The sequence below is a fragment of the Mastomys coucha genome, unplaced genomic scaffold (assembly GCF_008632895.1).
Source record: "Mastomys coucha isolate ucsf_1 unplaced genomic scaffold, UCSF_Mcou_1 pScaffold5, whole genome shotgun sequence".
Taxonomy (NCBI): domain Eukaryota; kingdom Metazoa; phylum Chordata; class Mammalia; order Rodentia; family Muridae; genus Mastomys; species Mastomys coucha.
This window is the reverse complement of record NW_022196911.1, coordinates 67511575-67536726: the sequence shown is the minus strand read 5'-3', so window position 1 is coordinate 67536726 and position 25152 is coordinate 67511575. Positions and strand designations below refer to the sequence as shown.

Below are 25152 nucleotides of genomic sequence, written 5' to 3'. Positions count from 1 at the left end.
GAATGGAGGCCCCAGTAAAGTCCCGGAGGAAGAGGGAGACACATGGAAGGTTCTGGCTGGGGCCAGATGGTGGGAGGATGGGCTGGAAGCAAATGGAATGAGGGGAGGAGAGAGGAGCAGCTCCCATTCCAGGGGCCCCAGGAGAGTGGCCTGCACTTAAAAGTTTCCACTTAAGAAGTAAGCAAAGAAAAGCCCTTTGGATAATCACGGTTTCTTATTCCACTTAACACACTCCTTTACTTATTCATTTTTCATCTTATTTATAGTACATATGTGTATGTGCATGCTTGTGCATGTCTGTATGTCTGCATATATGTGCATGTGTGTCTGTATATGTGTGTACATTTGTGCATGTATGTGTGTCTGTGTGTGTTCATGTATGTGTGTCTGTGTGCATACATGTGTGCGTGTGTATACATATATCTCTGTGTGTGTGCATGTATGTGTGTGTGTGTGCATGTTGTTTGACATGTAGGGAGATCGGAGGATGATTTGCAGGATCTGCTTCTCTCATTCCACTATGTAGGGCCTGGAGATCAAACAAGAGTCATCGGACTTGCACAGTGAACTAAGCCATCTTGATAGCCCCATACCAAACCTCGTTATGGCAGCCATGGAGACTGGGTACTCTGCTGTACCTTTCTCAAATGGATGAATATTCATTTATGGCCTTTATTACTTGTGATGTAGGTATGGCCATTATCTCTGTTTTACAGAGGCGAAACTGAGGCACAGAGTAATTGGTAAATATCTAAGCTGGGAACCAGGCCAATGGAAGTGGGCAGGTTCCCTGGAGGGAGAGGAAGATATCAGAGAAAGAAGAGGATGGGTGGAAGAACAAGAGGAGGAGGAGGAGGAGGAGAAGGAGGAGGAATAAGGGGAAGAAGAAGAGGAGGGGGAGGAGGAGGAGGAGGAGGGGGAGCAGGGGGAGAAAATGCCAGCAGAACCAGTGGTAAGGAGGCAGCTTCCTTGGACTCAGTCACCCATCAGTCTGTGAAGCCTCCCCCAAGCCATGCTCCACATGCTGCCTCCTGACTTTGAGACCCCAGGGCTGTCATGAAGATCAGTGATGTGTTTCTAAGCATGTGTGTGTGTGTGTGTGTGTTCCCAGGCCTGATCATTTCAGCCACACTGATAGCCAGGAGTTAGACCACAGCACTGGCTTCTCGAGCCCACCCATCTGTGTGTGTATGGTGGTGGGTATGGGTGGGTGTCTAAGGCCTGTACTATCACCTCCCTGCCACCTTCTCTGCTCACTCACTGGTGTTCAGTTATCCATGCCACCAGGACAGTTTCGGTTGCAGTGGGGCAATAGTCACTGCCAGGGAAGCAGGTGTGGGTATAGACAGGCCCAGGGCTATAACCCAGGCCGTGCTCAAGGGCATTTGCTTTACCCTGGGATCTAGGAATCATGTATGTTATTTGGATACCCTAGCCAAATGCCTGCGGTCCTTCCCTTATTCTGACATACTGAGTTGCTGGGGAGTTCTGTGTCCTCTTTGCCTGGAAATGGCTGTCACTGTGGCCCCACTCTGCCTCAGCCTGGTTCACCCTGCTCACTTCTTCCTTTGAGGCTCAGCTTAGGTCTCATCCCCAAGAAGGAGCACTAGGTCTCTTCTCAGGGTGTGGTCCACCCCTGTGTGACCCTGCCTGCCCAGAGACTACTTATATGGAATCTGGTCAAAGGACCAAGCACCTTCCCCTGTGCTGTGTGGAGGGCAGAGCAGGGCTGAGCCCTGAGCCAGCACTCCCGAGGGCCGGGATGATTCCAGTTCCTTTCTGCTCTCCCTTCCTCCCCCCCAAGCACCATCTGGCCTAAGGTCTGTCCCAGGAAGCATTGGCCTATGCTTCTGCCTCCTTCCTGTGAGGTGGCTTCCCCTCTGGACAGGGCTCCTAAGTACAAGGCAGTGTATCCTGAAAGAGGGTCCTCTGCCTTAGGCAGGGCTGACCTGAGGTCCTTAAGACAGACCAGAAGGCTCCTGTCTGGCTGTGTGTCTGCCTTTCTGTCTATTATAGATGTGGAGCCTGAGATGGAGCCAGTGATCTGAGCTGGTGTCTGGCTTCACTCATGTAGGAGAAACCCAGGCCTGTCACAAGTTCTAGGAGACCACGCTGGGCCTGAGGTAAGGGGCTGATGGGTCTGGAGGCAGATAGGAGATGGCTTGAACAGCCCCCCTCCTGCATGGCCAGCTCCGGGCTGGGAAGCAGCACTAGTTTCTCTTTAGGCAGTGCTTAGGTAGTCTCTTCTTCTCCTAGATGCTGATTTTTGGGATTTAGGTAATTGTGGTCCTCAGACAGAGACAAGCTGAGTCTTGGCAGACATAAGTCTGAGGAGTCCCCTGGCAGCAGCTAGAAGCATCTTGGGGACTCTTTCCCTGCCTCAAGGCTTGGTTCTATGGGTGACAAAGTCCCCTCCAGTCAGTCAGCTAGAAACTCTGGTAGCTGATGTTAAATTTAAACCTTATAATGGTGAGATAAGGCTAATGATACCCATTTTAGAGATGAGGAAAACCCAAGGATCAGGGAGGTTAATTTGCTTTGAAACATAGAGGAGTGAGTGAATGCAAGGTCTTGTCACTCAAAAGGTCACATTCCAAGCTCTTTGCAGAACTTTCACACACACATATTTTGTGTGCCTGGTCTTTTTCATCATTCAGTTCCCAGCTTGCCTGATCTTTTTTCCAAGCAGTCTCCTCCACAGAGGACCTCGTGGGCTTTTTTTTTTTTTTTCCTTCTTTGAAATGATCTTTACCATTTGCTAGAAGTCAGTGTATTGGAGGGTCAATCAAAAGACTGTCCTCTCCCATCCGGAAGCCAGTTGCTTCATTTTAGTATATTTATTTATTCATGTGCATGTGTGTACACACAGGCATGCACATGTATGTGTGTGGGCATGCATTTGCCATAACTTTGAGTCAGTTGATTGTCTTCCACTGTGTGGGGGTCCAGGATCAAATGTAGGTCACCAAGCTTCATGGCAATCGCTCTTACCTGCTGAGCTGTCTTGCTGGCCTCCACAGCTGCTTCTTAACATGCCCATTGTTATAGGTTTATTTTTTATTTTTATTTTTTAAAGACAGGCTCTCACTAGGTAGCTCTGGCTGGCCTAGAGCTCAATATGCACACCAAACTGGTCCAGAAATGACAGAGATCTATCTGTCTGTCGGCCTCTGCCTCCTGATCATCCCGATTAAAGGTGTGCTATCACATGTTTAATCATCACACAGGCTCCTTTTACATTAGGTGTATATAGCTGGGGTTCCGTGTTGCTTTTACAGAGGTGGGAGAGAAGCAAGACCTGGTGCCTTCTTTAACAAACTTATAGCATACATTAAGAAATGCAGGCAATGCGGTTTGAAAGCAAGGCGGGTAATCATAAATAAGTCAGAATGTGCAATTGAAAATAAGCCTAGAGATGTGTATTTTGAACTCAGAGGAGGCGAGATGAAGGACTCATCAGAGAGGAGAGTTGCTGTGAGCTGCAGAAGAAGGGAGCTGCTGGGTTGGTTCACAGGTAACATGGGCCACCAAGTGCTTTTGACGAGCAAGGCTGGGTGACAGACCCATGCATGCGCTTGTCGGTTTCTCAGGCACTGGTGGCACTGTTAGAAACTCTTGTGCAAGGAAGACTTTAAAGGGACAGCTCTAAAAAGTTGATAGCACCTTTTCCCGCCGGGGTGAGCTTTTCTCCTTAGGTGATCCAGGTAGCCTTTCGGCAGCCTCCAGAGAATGTGTGCATGATGGAAGTCCCATTTATTTATCCCAGCGTCCCCAGCAGTCCTTGCAGTGCCTGTGAGAGGGGCGCTTCCTTTGACACCCACCCGCCTCTTCATTGCTCTGTTTCAACTAGAAGAACTTGCTGCCTCTGAAAGAGCCTCCCTGGCCCCACCCCAGTGCTCTCTGGGGACTTTCAGAATGTTGTGATCACAGATCATGGGGCAGCCATGAGGATGATGAACCCTCTTCTCTTTTTTCCCAGGCTGTAGCACACGCTGCACACACTTGTGCATATGGTATGCATATGAGAGCATCCGTGTGCAGAGGCCTGTCACTCATCTCTGGCTATTCAAACTCAGGAACCACAAAGACCCTAGCAACTCTCCAGATGGTGACGTCACCATGCAAGCTCTTACTGTTCACTGCTTGAATAGTAAGAGCTATCCACCTATCCTGCCGGTTGGTGGATAGGTTGAGCTGGGGCTGTAACAGGTCTGCACAGACTACATTGGAGCTGAATAGACAAGGCTGACAACATTTTTCTTACCATCTAAGCAAACTTTTGCTTCTTAGGAATGAGATAGACTTGGATAGTAAGGGATGTTTGTATATCAATATGCAGTATGTATTCATATGGGCTATGGGATAATTTTAATAATTCACATCTGTTTCTTGAGAAAACTGCATTAATTAAGTTAGTGTAAGATTGGGACAAATTTTAAATGATTTTTTAAAAATTCTTAAACTTTTTCAGATTTTTATTTTCGTGTGTGTGTGTGTGTGTGTGTGTGTGTATGCATGTGTGTGTTTGTGTGTATGTTTGTGTGTGTGCAGGGCCTTTGCAGGGCAAAGGAGTCAGATTCCCCCTGAGCTGGAGTTATAGGCAGCTGGGAGCCTTCTGCTATGGGGATGTAAGTTGGGTCCTTGGCAAGAGCAGGATGTGCTTCTAAGTTCTGGTATGTCTCTAACCCTGTTGGTTGTGTTTTGGAGTCACAAAACCGTCTACATATATTTGAAGATGAGAAGACATTCATCATATCACAAAAATATTTAGGTATGAATCAAATTCCAGCTGTTCATTATTAGAGTATAGGAACGCAGCGGATTCTTGTGGATTAATCTCCATTCCCGCCACCATACTATATTTTCAGGCATTAGTTCTAGTAGATTTCCTTTCTGTAGAGTTTTGGCTTTCTGTGTAGACAATTATGTGATCTCACAATAAACACGGGTTGTTTTTTTTGTTTTTCAGTTTATATTTTCCATTTTTCTTGCCTTATCGCACTAGCTGATAACTTCCACACACATTTGGAAATTAGTCTTGTATCCATAGTAGAAGATCACAGTTATGGCACACCTATATTCAGACACCCTTTCAATAAACCCAGGGCTTAAGGGTGGGAAAACAAGTGCCTTGCCTGCTGAAGTTTCAAGGGGCTGCACAGAAAGTGTTGGGCAGAAATAACTTTGCATCTAGAGGTGATCCCACACTGGTGCTTCCTGTGACCTCTGCCCTTTTGTGTTGCAGAATGCTCTCTCTCTCTTGGCTGTAAACCATAGGGCATAACCTGGGCATGCGTCTGGGAGTCTGTGCTGGGCACAGAGGGCAGGAGGGCTGGCCTCTCCTGAAACTGTTCATGCACACAGTAGGAAGTGGTGCTAGCATCCTGCCGGTTGGTGGATAGGTTGAGCTGGGGCTGTAACGGGTCTCCACAGACTACATCGTAAGATGCCTCCTGCCTGAAGCTGGGGAGATGTCCATTTCTCACAGTTCTTGGTACCTACTGTGTGCCAGATGGACTCCTCAAGATCCAAAGTTCATTTTCCCCCCATGGGTGGGCCTCTATTAGGTTTCTCATCATACAGATGGGGAAGCGGAGGCAGGGGCATTGTTGATACTATGTTGATACTAGCACCTAGGTCTCTATGGGGACAGGATGCGAGAGTCTGATGGCCAAGACCTCTACCTGAGGGAAGATGTACCCAGGCCCACGGTGATTTCTCTGTTTTTTATTGAACATGCACTGACTGCAGGATGTGGCCTTATTTGAATTCCCATGAGAAGGAATAAATGATGCTACTTAGCTCATGGTGTACCATCACCTAATTCACTACCCAGTTCCAAAGACGCTAGTGTGTGGAAGGAGCCTCTTAGAACTGATACATTAGACTGAAATTTTGGTAGTCTTATAAAATTACATATGCAGTGTCACAGCTGAGTTTCCTCTTCCTCTGCCTCTTATCAAATTCCACTCCAGAGAGATAATGTTTATAAATGGCATCTTTGTGTGTCCTCCCAAACATTTTAACAGCTTGGGAAGTATATTTATGTATTAATTACTGTTCCAAACACTTTATCTTTGCAAGACATGATGCTAAGCTTTTCAACGCATTTTGTTTAATCTTTGCAATAAGCTCCTAAGGCTGGCATGGGCTAGCGCCACAGCACAGATGAGGAAGCCAAAGCACAGAGAGGAAAGGCAACTTACCTGACATCACACAGCTTCTAAGAAGCAAGGCCTGAACTTGAACCAGGCCTAAGCTCTTAACCAAATGCCACACATACCCCTCAGTATGCTGGTCTATGTTATTTAAAAACAACACAACACAAAACAAAACAAAACAAGGTCAAAGTATGTTCTGGAACCTTCTTGTATATATTTCTGCTAGCTATACTCCATGAGCATTTTTCCATGTCAATGCCTAAAACACTACTTCATCTTTTCAAGCATTGCTGGGAATCCTCTCATATGACTGTATATGGGTGTGTGTAGCTCATCTCCTGCAGATGAACACTGGGGTTTCTCTTGCAGTACAGGTATCACCCAAATACTGTGACAATCAATTCACACCTGTGTCTTTTAGAACTTCATCAGGAAAATTACCAGGTTGTTAGTTTTTTTTCTCTTCCATTGTTTTCATTGGATAATGAGATTGCAATCTCTTGTATCTCACACATCTCAGAGTGTATATGCAGAGGACCTCACATACATGGCAATCCCATGTGAGCTCTACAGTGCTAAGTAAGGAGGACCAGAGAATGGGTGTGGGTACCAGCTGTGTTCTTGGCCTACCTCCTTTTGGAAGTAAATTGAAGCAGAATTTGGTGTAAGGGACCACACTCGGCGTCCATGTTTCCTGCCTGGTATGGAGGTCCCTTAGCCCTGATTGCTCCTGTCTGAGGAGACTAATATAGTAGCTGCTGCCATTGCTGAGTCTCCTGAAACTCAGGAACAAAACTTCTTATCCATTCAGCTGGAGATTGATAGTTTCCAGGAGGAAACTGAGGCTGGGATGGAAAAGGAATGGCTTTTCAGATTGCTAGTGACAGAGACAGGGCACACCCTCGATCATGTCCTTCCTCACTCGGATGTGTGTAGTGCTGAGTCTTGCTGTGGCTGCATGTGCTGTGTGTGGCTGATATCTCTGGTGGTTATCAGGATGTCTGGTCTTTCCACATGACTTGCGTAGGCCAATGAAATGTGAGCAAAGCATGCCATTTCATGGGCAGGAGAGTTTAAAACCAGGCATGATTTTTCCATTTCTTTGCTTCGCCGGAACTTGATACCTCATTTGGAGATGGTGACATCATAAGGTGGTGGCCCCTCCGAGGGAGCGTGATGATAAGAGCCTTCTCTGACCCATGGAGTGGAAGTGAATCACTTGCTATAAGCCGCTAAGATGATTTCTTACCACAGTTCAACTGTGGACCAATACACCATCCCCTTGGCTGGGTCTCTTAGCTACCACCCCCAACTCCTTTCCCTGGGGAGCTTCCTCCAAGAGAGCTTTTGGACTTAAATGAAAACACCATGATGAGAAGGATTAGCGTGGTTGGAGGATACAGAGGGGGAGAACTCAGCTATGGAGGATGTAGCTGACCTTTGTCTGAGGGGCCTGGGCCTGGCCCCATCATATTGGGACATCCTCTCAGTTTTGATTAACACTCATGTTATCTTTGTAGGTGGCCCTTCCCTGGGTGGCGGTGCCCCCTGGCACCTTCGGAATGTCCTCAGTGATTCAGTGGAGAGTTCAGATGATGAATTCTTTGATGCTAGAGGTAAGTGAACTTCGTCTTCACCCCACCTGTTGGGTGATCTTTCTAGAAGTCCTGCAAAGTGGAACCTGCTGAGGACTAGAGCCATCACCATGGTTTCAGTTTTATACTCCATAGGCAGTTGGTGGGAATGGGGGCTCAGCACCCACCTGTTCACTCTTTGAAAGATTTTCAAAGCTCCTAATATGTGCCAGGTTCTTGGGATACCATGGAATACAGTAGGTTTGCTTGATGCTCTCATAAGCAGATAGTCTATCTCGAGAGCAAACATACAGAGGAAACCCAGTCATTGGTGGGAGTGATGTCATCTAGTCCAAAGTACCAGATGACACGGGAGAGAATGTAGCCAGGGCACTGGCTTGGATGTGGGGGGGATGGCCTTTCCTGTAGAGCCAAGAGGTAGGAGCTTGTCAGGTGAGGAGAAGGAAGGGCCTTCTGGAAAGATATTGTAGCAGGGCTCTGACATAGGAGAGACTGAAGAATGTTTCCGGTTCTGAAGGGAGACCTATGTGGTGGTAGTGGTGGTGGTGGTGGTGGGGTGGTACATTGGGGGAAAAGGAATGATAGATGAGACTGGTCCAGGATCCTAGTACCTATGTGGCTTCTAAGACAGGCCTCACAGATACAGAGCGAGCCACCAATGATACTCAGGGGAGCTGTGACAGATAGTGGGGATCCAGATGGTACCTAGAGGGACCTCAAGAGTGTTATTTCAGGTGGAGAGAACACAGGAGCTAAGGGGAGATTATACTAGGCAGATGCAGAGATGGGAAGTTAGTCATTCTGGAGTTAGGAGAGAAGACAAGGTAGCCATGCTGGGCTAGGCTGCGTGGAAAAGGGGTCCCTAGTACCTTCTAGCTTGTGGTTTTCACCAAGGCCTGGAACATCACCAAGATTAGGGGGCTGATTTATTCGAGATGGGGCTAGTTTTTAATACTTGGTAAATATGATCTTAAGGACAGACAGATGGTGATAAGCAGCATGTGGACCTAGAACAGGACAGCAGGGACTAGTCTGAACATGACCTCCACCTTGGTTTCAGGCATGGTGTTCCCTTTCTGGGATCTGAGTTTCTTATCAGCTCTGTATATCACCAAACTCCCCAAATATTGGGGTCCAGGGGCTTTCTAGGGAAGCCTGTCTGGATGCCACTGGATCCCACTTAAACCTTCCCCATTCTTGGCTCTGGGCAGAGAAGCCTCTCCCCAGTAATGTCCCTAAACCAGCCTGTTGGGGGCTCATTTCCCATCTTCCCTTGGTGTCTGATTGGAGTGGCTGCCAGGGCTGCTATTCTCCATAGCAACTAGCCCACAGTGTGACAACACAGCTTCAATATTTTGATACGCAGAAGAGTTTCATTTCAATATTTCTGCAGTTCATCAGGGCTGTTTGTCCTTAGCTGCTATGACGGCATCCTGCAGGAGGCCAGCATCTGTGGGTGGCACGGGGTCAAATCTGCCTTGGGCCTGTCTTCCCTGTGAGCAGCTGAGGAACCTTCGTGCTTCCATCCCTAGGACCATTATCTCTCTCAGTCTCCCTCAGCTGTGTCATCCCTTTCCCCAGTCTCAGAAAACTTGGCCTTACCATGTGCTCCCATCTCCACAGTATGGGCATCTGTTGTTTTTCCTCTCTTTGCCTTATCTTATCATCTCTTTCTTTTCCCTCTCCATTCTTCCAGACCCTAGACTTCTCCTCAGGGTGTGGCCTCAAACCCAGATCATATAAGAGCTGGGATGTCCCTCAAGATTGTGTGTGTGTGTGTGTGTGTGTGTGTGTGTGTGTGTGATTCCTCAGGTGCTATCTACTTTGATTTTGGAGTTGGGGTCTTTCATTGCCCTGGTACAGACTAATTAGACTAGCCAGGCCCCAGAGACCCACTTTCCTTCACCTCTCCAGGTCTGGGATTACAAACTACCCAGCGTTTTATGTGTGTGTTGGGGATCAAACTAGGTCTTCATGCTCACACTGCAAGTGCTTTACTGGCTAAGCCTCTTTCCAGCCCCCATCCCATTTTACAAGGGGAGAAACTCCAGCAGGTGATTTTACTTAGGGCTGCAGACTGTAGCAGAGCAGGGGGTAGATTCCTACTTCATTTATCCCTTCTTTTACAAGCATTTATTATCTGTTCAGCCAGTGTTAGGTCCCATCCTCAGTGTGGAAGCTAAAAGCAGGTCCCATGCCAGTCCTCGTGGGGCTATGGCTTGGATAGCAGGTGGAAAGGGAGAAGACAGCACACGAGAAACTGCTATAAAGACAACACGAAGCAATAGACATTTCACTGCAGAGGATGTTTGAATGGCAAACAAACATGTGAAAAATTGCTCAATACCACCAGTCATCAAAGAAAGGCAAATCAAAACTGCAAAGAGGGGCTGGGAGGGTGGGTCAGCTGGTATAGTGCTTGCCTTGCAAGCCCAGGGACCTGAGTTCAATCCCTAGCACTCACATGAAGACACCAGTCATTGCTGTAATCCCAGAACTGGGGAGGGACAAAAAAAGTCTTGAGTGCTCATTGGCTAGCCAGTCTAATTGATGGGTTCTGGGCCAGTGAGAGACTCTGTCTCAAGGAGATGGATGGTGGTGACCTGAGGATGCTGCTGAGGCTGTCTGCTGGTCTCCACATGCACGTACACATACATGCACACACTAAACCAAAGCAGGACAGTAGAGATGGGTTGGTGAGATCAGCAGGTAAGGGTACTTGTTGCCAAGCTTGATGGCCTAAGTTTCATCCTGGGAACCAGGTGGTGGAAGTAGAGAACCAACTCCTGAGAGTTATCCTCTGACCTCCATGTGTGTTTTGTGGTATATGAGTACCCCTCCTCCATATACATACCAAATAAACAAATATAAATATAAGAAGTTGTCTGAACTGCAATGATACCACTATGCACCTATTAGAATGATTCACTAAAATACCTGGCTGCAATGTGGAAGAACAGGGTCCTCTCAAACTATTCTTGGGGGCAATGGACAATTTCAGAAAATTGGTGGTAGTTTCTAAAGAAGGGCTGGGGATGTAGCTCAATGTCAAGTCTCCCAGCATGCACAGGGGCATAGGCTCCCCTACCCCCAGTCCTGTGACCCTTTTATTGCTCGCTGTTTATTCAAATGAAGGGAAATGTTATGCCAGTTTGATTTATTCTAGCCTCAATCTGAAAACATCCCAAATGTAAACCAGCGAGCGAATGGGTAGACAGAGTCTGTTCTAGAAGAAAGGAGTGAACTGAAGCATGCAGGAGTGTGGACAACATCAGAATAAGTCACTCTGACAGAAAACAAGTCCGACCGAAGCAGAGCACACTGGGCGACTGCCCTGACAAAAAACTCTAGAAAATGCCAAGCAGCCCACAGGGACAGGAGCAGATCAATGGTCTTAGAGTGGAAAAGAGAACAAAAACAACGGGAGAAAACTAGGTGTGATCACTGCCTCGCAGCATCTACAACTGTCCAAATGTTACATTAAGTTTTTCATTTGTTCATTCATTCATTCATTCATTCATTTCCCTCACATTTTTTTAGGAGATTTAAAGTCACACAGTACAAACTAATGAAAGTTGAAAGGCATTAAGATCAAAATAAAAATGGCCAAGAACTGCCATTCTTGTAGCCCGCCCATGATGTCCAGGCATCTTCCCTCACAGAGAAGGGAAGTGCCTGTTCCCTTTGGTTCCCCTCTCTGGTTCCAAGTACCCACCCCTCTTCCTATGAATATGCATGAGCAAGCTGAGCTTGGCCTTTACAGGGCTAGTGGCTGGGGAGATGAGGGGTCTGGAGCCTGATTATATTTAGGTACACTGGCACTGGGAAATCTGACCAAGAACACAGCAAAGGGACACCCCTCCCCTCCCCACACACATAGGACAACTTTCTGTTCTTTATCCATCTCTGTTCTCTTTTTCGTTGGTGCTCCCTGCCTTCCATAGCAACTAGGAGAAGATGGTGCTTGGATTAATAACCCGAATTTTATAGAAGACTAAGGCAAAGTCAGGTCCCATAGCTGATTAGGGGCGTAGACCAGATCTTTCCTCCTTGGTTGGGCTTCTGCTGTGAGCATATGGCCTCCCAGAGACTCCAAGTTGGGACAAGAGGGGATAATACAAAGTGGAGAGCCCAGGTCTTCATCATGGTAGTGCCATTGACTAGCTGCCATCAGAGCTCAGACATGTCTCAAAGCCCTGGCTGGAGTTTCCCTGTAGAAGATAATAGGGATGTAGCCATTAGCCCATGGGTGAAGGAGAGGAGTGGAGTGGTGATTGCTGGACAGAGGAGCTATTATAGATGCAACTACAGGGGTACCTAAGGTCCTGCCCTCATCCCATATTAGGGGAGGTGAGAGAGGAAGTGCCCTTAAGTTTTTGGGGGTGGGTGGAGTGGGGACCATTCTCAGTGTGAGAGAGAATTAGTAGAGTTCAGAGCTGCCCAAGGGAAGAGGTCTACGTTAGGGCAGAGTGAAGGTGAGGACCAAGTAACAAGCACTCAGGTCCTTGGAAAGACTGGTTCTGTGGGCCTAATGTGGATGATAGTGGACAACTAACTAGAAAAGGTGACAAATAATCTAGTCTATGAGCTGGGAGCACAGGAGAGTCCTCGGGCTCTGGGAAGAAGACAGGCTTCCTAATAGTCCTGGAGGCTGGGCTTGCAGGGCACTCCCGGGCTTTGGCTTAGAGCAGAGTCAAGTTGCGGTTAAGGTTGGAGTTGTACTGATAGTGAGTGAAGCTCAGCATGGAGCTTAGCATGGGGAACAAAAAATACCCCTGTGTGTATGTGTGTATATGTGACATTCAGATGTTCCCTTTGGGGTTCTGTGTGTGCTGAGGGGAGGCAGCTCTACTGGGAGAGAAAGTGGAGGGAGGCTAGGGTTGGGTCTTGTGGCCCCTCTGTTAGGAAACACTTTAAGTGGAGTCATTTTGCATGCTGTGCACCCCCTCCGTGTGTGTGTGTGTGTGTGTGTGTGTGTGTTCTGTGCCTCACAGGGGACAAAGTCTATTGTTTCCAGAATGAAGATCTGAAGGATGAATGTGAAGAGTGGGGACAAGCCAGAATTCCAGAGGGAGGGAGAGGCAAGAGACAAAGCATTTTGGAGGGATGGGCTTGAGCAAGTGGAGAGGGAGAACAGAGGAAGATTCCAGGAGAGATTCCAGATAGCAGAGGAAAAGGAAGCAGGAGAGAGAGAGGAACACACACACGCACACACGCACACGCAATTTACACACACGCACACACATGCACACGTACACACACACGCACACACACGTATACACATGTACACACACATGCACACACACGCACCCGCACACACATGCACACACGCACACACGCGCACACACACATGTGCATACACACACATGCATATACATATGCATACACACACACACACACGCGTACACACACGCGCACACACATGCATATACACACATGCATACACACACATGCACACACACGCACATAATGCACACACGCACACATGCACACACACGCACACACATGCATATACACGCATGCATACACACATGCACACACATGTGCATACACACATGCATATACACACATGCACACACACGCACACACACATGTGCATACACACATGCATATACACACATGCATACACACATACACACATACACACATGCATACACACATACACATGCATACACACATATACACACATACACACATACACACACATACACACATACACACACATGCATACACACATACACATGCATACACACACATACACACACATACACACACATACACACACATACACATGCACAGGGGGTGGGGACAGCCTCACGCTCCTGGGATGGAACTTCATGAATTTTAGGAACCACTAGCTTGTACTGAGCACCTACTGCCTGCCTGGCCACCAGACCTCACACCTCGCTCTCTCGTCTTCTCACACTGGAGTTTTTTATGATGGCATCCTTCACATCACTGGCTCCCTGTGGGACAGAGGTCACAACTTAAACACACAATATGTGCTTAGGAGTCTCTTTGCTGCAGGATGGTTGTTAAAATGGGCAAAAGACTACCTGCTTGCTTGGGTAACCAACTGAGCCAAGAGACAGAATTAAGTAAGGCCTGTGCCATGATGCCTGGCTTTAACCTCTTTGTGATTCTGTTTCCCCAAGGATAAGCCACCTTATATTTTGCACACTGTTTTTTAGCTTGTGTAATTCTTTCGAATTTATTATATTATTTGTCCCCATGGCAGCTTGCTAGAGGACTTAGAGAGCTAGACATTTTATTGCCATTTAAGGGACAAGAAAACAAAAACAGCAATGGGGGGAGGGGCATGCAAAAACAAAGCTCACAGCTTGTACAATCTGCACTGCAACCTGGTCAGATCTCTGCCTGGTGTTGGATGCCACTTACAGGTGTGACCTCATCCCAAGAGGGAGCACATGTGGCTGAGGAAGCCTTCTGGGTGTGTGGGCCCAGCCAACACAAGATGTCCAGGACAGGGTATTGGCGGGTAGGATGTCAGGGATTTCTTTACTCTTTTGTGAGACAGGTTCTCATTGTGTAGCCTAGGTTGGCCCCAAACTTAATGATCCTCCCACCACAGTCTTCCCGGTGCTGGAATTATAGATGTATGCTGCAATAGCAGGTTTAAGGATGTCTGAGCTTACCCGTGCCCAGAACTCTTGAGCAAGGATTTTTCAACTACTGCTTGCCTCAGTATTTGTCTACAAAATGAAGACAGTAATCATTGTTCCATTGTGCCTGTCTCATTTTACTGTTGGGAAAATGGAGATTCATAGAAGTCCAGTCACATGTTCCTGTGTGTGTGTGTGTGTGTGTGTGTGTGTGTGTGTGTGTTTGATGTTGTGTTGTGTTTGTGGCATGTTTAGACTTGTTTTTGTGGGTTTGTTCATATGTGAGCATTTGGAGGTCAGAGGTTGACGTTGGGTGTCTTCTGTGAAGATCTTTACTTTTTGAGACAGGATCTCTCACTATACCTGAAACTCTGTTTGGCAAGGCTGTCTGGTTAAACAGCTTCAGAAACCCACCTGTCTCTGTCCAACAACTCCTTGCAGCACTAGGGATGTAAGCATGTGATGCCATTAATCCTGGTTGTAGGTCCCGGGACTCTGAACTCAGGTATCTATGCTTGTGTAGCAGGACTTTACTGACAGAGTCATCCCTAGCCCCATTGTTTATCCAATTTTTATGAGAATAAATTCATGTTTTTTCCTTTATATGGTTTGAGAGGGTCTTATGTAGCCCAGGCTGGTCTTAAATTCACTATGTAACCAATGCTGCCTTGAACTTCAGGTCTCTTGCCTCCACCTCCTGAGCTCTGGGATTGCAGACATGCACTACTACATCTGGCTTATGGATTAGTATTTGTAAATCACTTATGCCAATCTCCACTTGTGAAAGTTTTATAAGGACTATTAAATCAACCAAATAAACAACATAATAAGACAGGAGGCGTTGTTAGAGATGGGAATCTGGATCATTGAGCACTGTGTGAGTCAGAACTCTGGACAGCTCCCAAAGGTTTTGGTCCACCATATTGGTTAGAGGGGAGAAACCCTCTGCCAGAGAGGCAGATATCAGTCTTGATTCTTCATTACCCCGAACATGGGGGGATTCTCCTCAACATCCTTGCTGCCTGTGATGTGAAGGAAGGCACAAAGCTCTTCCCCATGAAGGCTCATCTTGAGGTGGAAGGTGGAGTGAGAACCATGTCCACTCCCTCAAGTCTGCTGTTATAGAAACATTCTTTCTCAGGATGAGGGACTGTGTCTCATGTGTGGTGTTGCAGACACAGGGACCCTGTCTTGTGTGTAGTGTGGACAGGGGCCCCACCAATTCTTCCCAGAATAATCATTAAAGGCAGAGTCAGGAGTAGGGGGAGCTGAGCAGGGAATAGAGGCATTAAAAGGTTCCTGTAGTTGAGATGGAAACTAAGGACCCCATATAGCTTAGACAGCTTAGAGCCAGAAGGCTTTCTCTATGCTTACCTCAGAGCTGCTTCTGTGCCCATTCAGCTCCAACCAGCCTACGATCGGCTGGTAAAGTACCTGTCAGGAGAAGAACCGAGCCCAGTGGCCCTTATCTTTGGGCCCCCTCTGTACCCTGAGGCTCTGACACACTTCATCTCAGTTAATCCTTCCCAGAACTCTGTGAGTTGAACATTGCCTGTCTCATTCTACTGTTGGGAAAATAGAGGTTCATAGAAGTCCAGTCACATTCCTAAAGGGAAATAATGGGCAAATAATGAGGTTTAGGTTTGGGTCCTTTCCAAGAAATGCTAGTTTCAGTGTTAGCAGCAGATGACAGCTTCCTTCCTTCTCACTCCCCCTGCTATAGCATGTAGGACCCTGGTGAGTCACAACGTCACTCCCTCTGCTATAGCATGTAGGACCCCAGTGAGTCACAACATCACTCCCTCTGCTATAGCATGTGGGACCCTGGTGAGTCACAACATCAAGCCCTTATTGCCATGACAAATTCCTCCATAGTTTAGTCCTCTTACTGAAGTAACTTTCAGCAGTTAAAGTCTTGGGTGGAGGCTATAGTTCAGTGGTAGAGCAACTTATCTGGCATGTCAAAGGCCCTGGGTTCCATCTCTAGCACTGAAAAAAAAAAAAAAACGGTTGAAGTCTATTTTAACTTATGGGTGAAATGCGTACCCCCTCTGGCTAGGGCTACCTAACCAGCCCTGTCTGCTAACTTCCATCTCTCCCTTTCCCACAGAGGAGGTGGCTGAAGGAAAGAATGCCATCCTTATTGGAATGAGCCAGTGGAGCTCCAATGACCTGGTGGAGCAGATTGAGAGCATGGGGAAGCTGGACGAACATCAGGGTGAGTCTCTTCTTCTCCCAAGCTCTGGCTGTGCATGTGTGTTACAGGGTGGGGAGTGGGGCTGCTCATTGTGCCTGGGACCTACAGGGACTCTCTGGGTGGCAGAGGGTTGGGATGGGGGTTGAAGGGGTGGGGCTCTATGTGGCTGCCTGGTGAGGGGGGCCAAACAACTCCAGGACACATCCACAGGGTATTTCCTTTGTTCATCAAGTGGCATTCAGGTGCATGGATCATTAAGGGCAATCTAGGCCAAACTGTTAAGTTCCAGGTCTATGGGTCTGAGATCATTTAGGTAAGATAGGCTCCCAGGAACTAACCCACTCACAAAATCTGCACAAATCTCTTCCCAAGGCAGTCATACCCCAAGCACTTCCTACCAGGCTCCATCTTTAAGAGGTTCTACTGTCTCCATGCAGTTACATTGGGGATTAAGCAGCCAGCCTATGAACCTTTGGAAACAGACACACCCAATCCATAGCACTCATTTACTTTTTCTTTTTCCTATCCTTTCTTGGCCTTGACACTAGACAGTTTTAGTCTGGGCCAGAGTAGCTAAGTGGCTATAGCCATCCTATCAGCCATCCTATCTGTCTAGCAGAGGTGGTGTTGACCCAGCTCAAGAAAATGGTCACCTTGCCCAAGCACCCTATCCTTTTCTTATCCTCCATCCCCTTCACTGTTGGGCCAGAGCTTGTCCCACGCAGGAGAACCCATCCTGAGAGATGGGTAGCCTCAAGCTGTTGTTTTCACTTTATGAATGAAGATGCTATGAGAAGCTGGGTCTGAGTCTTATTTAAGGTCCCTCTAGACTAGGACACTATCTCTAAATTAGCCTTAGGGGCCAGATGCAGTCTGTCCCCTTCCTTGAATGTGACAGTGGTCTAGAGAATGTTTAAAGACTGGATCCTACTAGCTTGACTTGTGATCTGGGAGATAGTGCCCCAGCCACATATTTGAAGATGGCTCCCTTAGCCAGCTCTTTGCTTCATATCCCCAGGAGCTCAGAAGGAGGAGTCCAGAATGGGTCACATATTCTGGATCCTCCTCTCCAACCATGCTTGGTAACCACAAAAAAGACAAAGCCGGGTTTGGTTTGTAGTCACCACTCAGTTGGCCTTCCCTCCGCACTCCCACCCCCACCTGTCTGCTAAGGCTTGTGTGACTCAGACCCAGTGTGAGCTCAGCAGGGGTGAAGGAGGGGTAGGGTGAACTGTGAGGGTGGTGTGGTTGGGGGAAGGGCGTAAGGAAACAGAAGAAAGGTCCATTGGACAGGCAGAGCCCCAGGACTCAGAAGTCTAAGGTTTGGACAGGAGCCTCAGACCTGCTGTATCTCAGCACCTCTCTGAATCTTGCTTTCTTCAGCTGCAGTGTGGGGTACGAGTAGTAAAGGTGTGAGAATTATGAGATAATACTTGCAAAAATGCACCCAGTCACAGGTCGTTGTAGTGGTGGAGTGAGCAGTCTTGCATAAGCATAGCTGTAGCATAGCAAACGCCTTGTGCTGGTGCAGGATCAAGTCAGGGAAGTGAGTGGTCTGACTGCAAGGGATGGTGCCACGGTGCCCACCTGCCTGACCCCCAGTACAGAACGTGGAGCAGAGAGCAGGGAAGGAAGAGGGTATTCAGGAGGGCAAGCCAGCTGCGTTTTTAGCTCCCACTTTCCTGTGGATTCATAATGTGAGTTGCCATAACACGAAGGGACATACATGTGAAATGTCACTTCAGATATCAATTGTGGGGCTTCTGCAGGAACCCAGCCTTGTGCTAGATGCAGGGGAAACAAAGATGGGTAAGACTGCATCTTCATCCTCGGGGCCTCCTGCACAGCACTGTGCAGTGAGGCAGGCTGAGCAAAGGGCTGAAGAGGGAGGCTCTGGGGACTATTCCAGGCAGAAGTATTTCTGAGTGTGCTTGCTGGAAAAGAACTGATGATCTAGACAAACTGATGCTCCTGCATGCTTCAAGCTTTCTACCCTTTCCCTCACACCTTAGCCAGAGACCTCTTTCATGGTAGTGCCTTGACTGGTCCACCTTACCTTCAGCTAAGACCTCTTAGGAGCTCCAGACTTCTGATGGTTGGTAGCACCCTGTCTAGATGGCTCAAAGACCCCTCCTGCTCTTCAGCTTCAGAATGTAGTTGACTTTCCTCTGCCCCTTGGATTATCTTTTGCATTCCATCATTTCTGTCCATTTCTATCATGTTACACAGGCTCACTTCAGTCATTCGAACATCCAGTCCTTGAGGGCACTGACTCTGAGGAGAGTGTACTGGTGTGTACATGCTCCTGGACCATAGTCCTTCCTTCCTTCCTTCCTTCCTTCCTCCCTTCCTTCCTTCCTTCCTTCCTTCCTTCCTTCCTTCCTTCCTTCTTCCTTCCTTCCTTCTTTCCTTCCTGCCTTCCTTCCTTCCATTCTTTTGTTCTTTTATTGTGAAAACATATTGGTCACCTCATTGTTTGTTCTGTGGGCGTCTTCATGACTTAGATCATGCACATACATGTCCCCAGAGAGACTGGTTTTGTCCTTCCTTCCTTCCTTCCTTCCTTCCTTCCTTCCTTCCTTCCTTCCTTCCTTTTTGTTTGTTTGTTTTTTTGTTTTTGAGACAGATTCTCTCTATGTAGCTCTCGCTGTCCTGGAACTCACCATGTAGAAGATACTGGCTTGAACTCACAAAGATCCTCCTGCCTCTGCCTCCCAAGTGCTGGAATTAAAGGTGTGTGCCACTGCATCGTCTAGCTAGTCTTGTTTTTCTTTCTCTGAACTGGAGGGTTTCACTCACCTAGAATATTCTTTTGCTAAATTTACAGCTCACAGTTTCTTCTCCCCATGGGTGGTGCAAATTTAGACCCCACACCCATATGTGGCACAGGCTTAGGGTGTTAATTACTCATTTGTGACTTCTCCTTTCTCACTGTTTGTGAATGGTTTTTTTGCTGCTGCCCCAAAGGAATGGTATCTGAGTGTCCATGTATGTGTATGTGAGTTTGTGTGTATGTATGTATGTATATGTGCTTATGTATACATGTGTATGTCTGTGTATGTTTATGCTGTGTACATTTGTGTATATGTATATGTGTATTTAAGTGTTTGTATGTATATGCGTGTTTAAGTGTTTGTACTTGTGTGTATTTGGGTGGGTATGCATATATACGAGTGTTCCTTTATGGATGTCACATCCCTTCAAGGACACACTTTAGTTCTTCATTATCTACAGACTGGGGTCAAGTCTGGAGTTGGCAATTTACACTTAGCCCTTAGCCTGGACCCTCCAGCTGTGGGATCTCAGGTCTGCTCAGTGCAGCTGTTGTCTCCTTTTCCAGTGCACTCCTGGGTTTGCTTCTGTCCTTTATCAGTTACCAATCTTTATTGCAGGCCTGGCTATATAGTAACCTCCCGGGTGATATATATTCCACTAAAAAGACACCCTTCAGCATTAGCCCTGTGCATTTTAGTTATTCTTTGACCATTACTTGTCCTGTTTTTACTTAGTAATTTTCACTGTAATAAAAGCCACACAACTTAAAATATACTTTTAAAAATACATTAAATGTCTGGTTCAGCAGCGCTAGGTCACACTGCTGTCTGGCTGTCACCATGCAGGAACTTTTTTACCATTTCAAACTGACATTTCATTGAGCACCAGTCCCCACCCTCTGCCCCTGACAAGTAGCAGACTGCTTTCTTCTCCAGGTCTCTGAGGAGTAGGCTCATGCAGCATTTGTCCCTTTGTGTCTGGATTTGTCATTAGCATAATGTTTTTGAGATTCATCCATGTTGGAGCCCGAATCAGGACTTTATTCCATTTTGTGGCTGAATAACTTAACGTTGTATATGCCATTATGTTTATCCACCCATCTGTTGATGGACATCCAGGTTGTTTCTGTTTTTCACCTATTGTGACTAATGTGGCTATGAACATTAGAGTACAAATATCCACCTTCATTCTTGAATACATTCTTGTTGGAAGAAAAAAAAAATCAAACAATAAAAACAAAGCCAAAGTCTTCCTTCCCAGTCCCTTCCATGGCAGACCTCACTGGACAGCTTTCCAGTGTGCATAGTCCAATGGCTCAAATTAGACATTAGTGTTGCAAGTCACTTTTAAAAACCTTAACAATAGTCTGGAAGAGCTTTTCATAAGGAAACAGATCCATCCCATTCTTTTTACTTTTTATTAATCCTATTCTGACTTGCATTGTTGCATGATAGATGTGCTGTCACTTGCATACACATTCTGTTGCAATAGACATTGACATATTTCATTATTAAAGGGATGCTTAGACTTTATTTAAGATGATGTATACCTGGACTGGAGAGCTGGCTCAGCAGTTAAGAGCACTGATTACTCTTCTGAAGGTCCTGAGTTCAAATCCCAGCAACCACATGGTGGCTCACAACCATCCGTAATGAGATCTGATGCCCTCCTCTGAAGTGTCTGAAGACAGCTACAGTGTACTTATATATAATAAATAAATCTTTTTTTAAAAAAGGATAATGTATACCTATGTATGTCTCTGTGTAAGTCTATGCACATGAGTGCAGGCACCCATAGAGGCCAGAAGAAGGCATCAGATCCCCTGGAGCTGGAGATACAGGTGGTTGTGAGCTTCCTGACATGGGTGCTGGGAACCAAACTCAGGTCTTCTGCAAGATCAGTGTGCACTCTGAGCTGCTCAGCACACTCTGTAGCCCCTCTTCTGAATTATTGGTTTTGGTTGTTGTTATTATTATTAGTGTGTTTGTTTGTGTGTGTGTGTTTAAACAAGGTTAGGTTATGTGAGACTTAGAACTTACTATATAGACCAGGTTGCACTTGAACTCACAAGATCTGCCTGCCTCTGCCTCCAGAGTACCTGATTTTCTTAAACACATTTTTTTCTCATCTTTTATTGGAATACTTGCCCTTTGCTTCTACTTATAAGGAATCCTTTACATATTCTAGATGTAGCTCATTTTCTGTTATTGAGTAGTTACTTTTCTCATGATTGTGACCCATTGCCGGACAGGAGGCCTCCTAAAGGAGGAAAGATTGATTTTGTGTCAAGTGATACAATCTATCATGTCTGAGAAGGGAACACATCTCCCTGAATCAAGAAACAGAGACAGCAACATACCTGCACTCAGGTTGGCTTTTTCCCTCCTTCCCTTTTTAAACAAAACAAAACAAAACAAGACAAGACAAAACAGGTGACTATGTGTGTGTTATGTGCATGTGTGTGTCTGTCTGCATGTTTACATGTGTGCATGCACATATGTGTGTGAGAGACCAGAGTTTGACTTTCGATGTCTTCCCCAATCATTTTTCTGCTTTATATATTGAGGCAGGGGTTCTTGAAGCTCAAACTCATTTGCTTAGTCTGGCTAGCTAGCTTGCTGGGGGTTGATAATACAGGCTGCCACGCCCAGCTATGCTGGGGTTGATAGTACAGGCTACCATACCCAACTACAGTTATGTGAGTGTTGGGGATCTGAATTCAGGTCCTCACACTTGTGCAGCGAGTGAGTGTTTAGCCTGAGCCATCACCCCAGCCTCTCCTTTTGCCCTGTTCATTTTGTCTGGAACCCCAGCCCATAGGATAGTGTTGCCCACAGTTGGGGTGTGTCTTCCTCCTCAGTTAATGCTTTTTAGAAATCCTTCACAGAGACCCTTAACAGATCCAAAATTGTGCCTCACTAATGGCCTAGACTTTGTAGTGCACTAGAATTGACAATAAAAAATTAACCATCACAGCTGTGTATTTGAAATCTTGCTTCTTTGAAAGCTTGCACCGGCACTAACAGTTTGTCAGCTGATTCTTTTGGGTTTTTCAATATGCCATATCATTTAGAAATCTTAGCAGTTATATTCTTGCCAATATTTATACTACTTATTTTTTTTTTTAAATTGCATCGCGTAGCTGTCTTAGAGTTTGCCTCCATATTTACTCCCATCTTGATGATAGGGTAACCCACTTTCCAAGAGGTTTATTTATTTAATCTTTATTTATGTATATATGTGCCTATGTGAATTTATGTGCAATGCATGCATGCAGGAGCCTACAGAGGCCAGAAGAGGGCATCAGATAACCTGGAACTGGAGTTACAGGTGACTGGAAGCTGCCATGTGGGTGCTGGGAACTGAATCCAGATCCTCTGGAAGAATAACACATCACTAAGCCATCTCTCCAGTCCCAGTGATCCATGTTTACAGCCAAAAATCAAAATTCACAATAAAAATGTTACATGTATGAGGCTGGAGAGATGGCTCAGCAGTTAAGAGCACTGACTGCTCTTCCAGAGGTCCTGAGTTCAATTCCCAGCAACCACATGATGGTTCACGACCATTTGTAATGGATCCGATGCCCTCTTCTGATGTGTCTGAAGAGAGTAACAGTGTACATACATAAAATAAATAAATCATTTTAAAATGTTTTAAAAATAATGCATATATGTACAATAGGCACCTGAGTTGTTGAGCATACCTGGGTCAGGACCTGGCAGCAGAAATGCTGGCAGGCTTTTGTTTGATTCTGCCTGCAGTGAGGTATGGTACTGTCACCCACTTTACCAGTAAGTACAGCCCTAGACTTATGGTTTCAGAAATGTCCATTGGGTTGAAAAAAAAAACTTTCTAAAAAAATCATGTCTTTCCCTGTTTCCTTTGTTATGTACCCATTCCTCCTTGTTTTTCTTAATCCTTTTTGCCAAAGACTTACAAATTTTGTTTTTTTTTTAAAAAAAAGGGTTCTTAGTTTTATTTTTAATTAGCTCCACAGTCAACTTCTTTTCCTATTTGCATAAATTGTAGTTGCTTTTATTTCATTCAGGACGCCTCTGCTCTTACTCTCCATGGAATGCAATTTAGAGAGAGACTAGAGGACACTCACTGATCTTTTCTGCGGCTTCCGAGGGATGATTTTTCAGTGGGAGAATAATTTTGCAACTATCAAACTTTGAATGATTTTTTTTCTTAAAGGAAACCCCCAAATTGTACAAGTTTCTACCACCACAAAACATATATCCTACCCACTGGTCCATTTTACCATCCTGAATAAAGAGCCTCTTCACTCAGTTATGCCCAAGGAGTTCAAAAACTCCATTTCTTCTTCTTCTTGATTTATGAGTATTCAGCACCATTTATAAAAGTCTTGGTGAATAGATTATTTTGCCTGTTTGTGATTTTTAGTAACTTGTGATTTAAATGTTTGAGTTTTAAGTATTATTCCTTTGAAGTTCTTTCTTCTCTAACATATGTTTCCCCTCTCTGAATACTACATACACTTTTTGGTTTTTGAGACAGGGTCTCTCTGTATAGCTCTGGCTGTCCTGGAGCTTGCTGTGCAGATCAAACTGGCCTTGAACTCACAGAGACCCATCTGCCTCCACCTCCCTAGTGCTGGGCTTCCATTCATGTTTTTAAAAATAAACTTCCTCTGCTTGTAGGTTCTAGTTTCTCCATCTATTAGGTCAAACATATCAATCAGTACAGTTTTCTCCTTTCAATTTTTAAATGCCTTTGGTTGACATAAATAAATTTCTTACACACCCCTTTTCCTGTTTTTCTAAAATTTTACATTTTTAACAGTTATTTTGTGTGTGTGTGTGTGTGTGTGTGTGTGTGTGTGTGTGTGTGTGTGTAGACCAGGATACAATCTCTCAAAGTCTGGTTTTTCCTTCCACCATATGGCTTCTGGGGACCGAACACAAGTTGTCAGGCTTGGTAGCAAGCAGTTTGGCCCCAAGATATCTCCACAAGTCCTTGTGCTTCTAAACATACCTTTGTTTAGCCTTGAATGCAACAGCTCTTACATTCACGAGATCCTTGTCAGTGGCTTCTCGGCATGCAGTATCTCCGATGAGCAGTTGGAGGTCCATGTAATCCTTATGCCTACGTGGATAGCCCGGAGTTCTGTCCCAAAGCTGTAAGTGCTCCAGTGTCTCCTCTTTATGTTCGGCTCACACTGATCCTGAGTGAGATTCCCTGGCACCTGGATCCACTCATCCTTGCTGGGAATTTTCCTTCGCACTGTTCCTTCAATCCAAGCACATTTTCCCTGTTTGTCTTTCCAGTGCGTATGCTAGACAGGTGGAAGAGTTTTTATAGCAGCATTTCAGCTTGTCCTTATATCTCCTCTTCACCCTACCCTCGTTTTTTTCAGAGACAGTCTCTCTATGTAGCTCTGGCTTTCCTGAAACTGATTATATAAACCAGGCTGGCCTCAAACTCACAGATCTGCCTGCCTCTGCCTCCCCAGTGCACCACTACACCCGGCTAACTTGTCTGTATTTTTTGTTTGTTTGTTTGTTTGTTTGTTTTTTTGAGACAGGGTTTCTTTTCTTTGTTTCTGAGACAGGGTTTCACTATATAATCTAGATTAGTGTTGAATTTACAATTTTACCTGCCTCAGCCTAGTGTTAGGATTATAGGTATCTGCCACCAGTTCAGTCTCCTCCTTTGTGTTTGATTTTTGATAGTAAGCTCACAATCTAATTCTTAATTGGTTATGTAAGGCTTCTTTATTAACTGAGGGATCTAGTAACCCTTCTCCCTGTTTGAAATGCATTTTTTTTTGTTTT

At 45.9% G+C, this 25152-nt stretch overlaps 1 protein-coding gene across 3 annotated transcripts in view; it reads left to right on the top strand.

The window, feature by feature from the left end:
- Positions 1 to 25152, top strand: part of Pitpnm3 (PITPNM family member 3) — a 96576-nt gene that overhangs the window by 15341 nt on the left and 56083 nt on the right. For 2 of the 3 annotated variants that reach the window (XM_031354346.1, XM_031354344.1), the window contains exons 2-3: positions 7682 to 7777; positions 16490 to 16597. In XM_031354346.1, the coding sequence (XP_031210206.1) occupies positions 7682 to 7777; positions 16490 to 16597 (204 nt within the window). Of the gene's footprint in view, positions 1 to 7581; positions 7778 to 16489; positions 16598 to 25152 lie in introns of those variants that run through there. The other variant, XM_031354343.1, reaches the window with a different exon arrangement.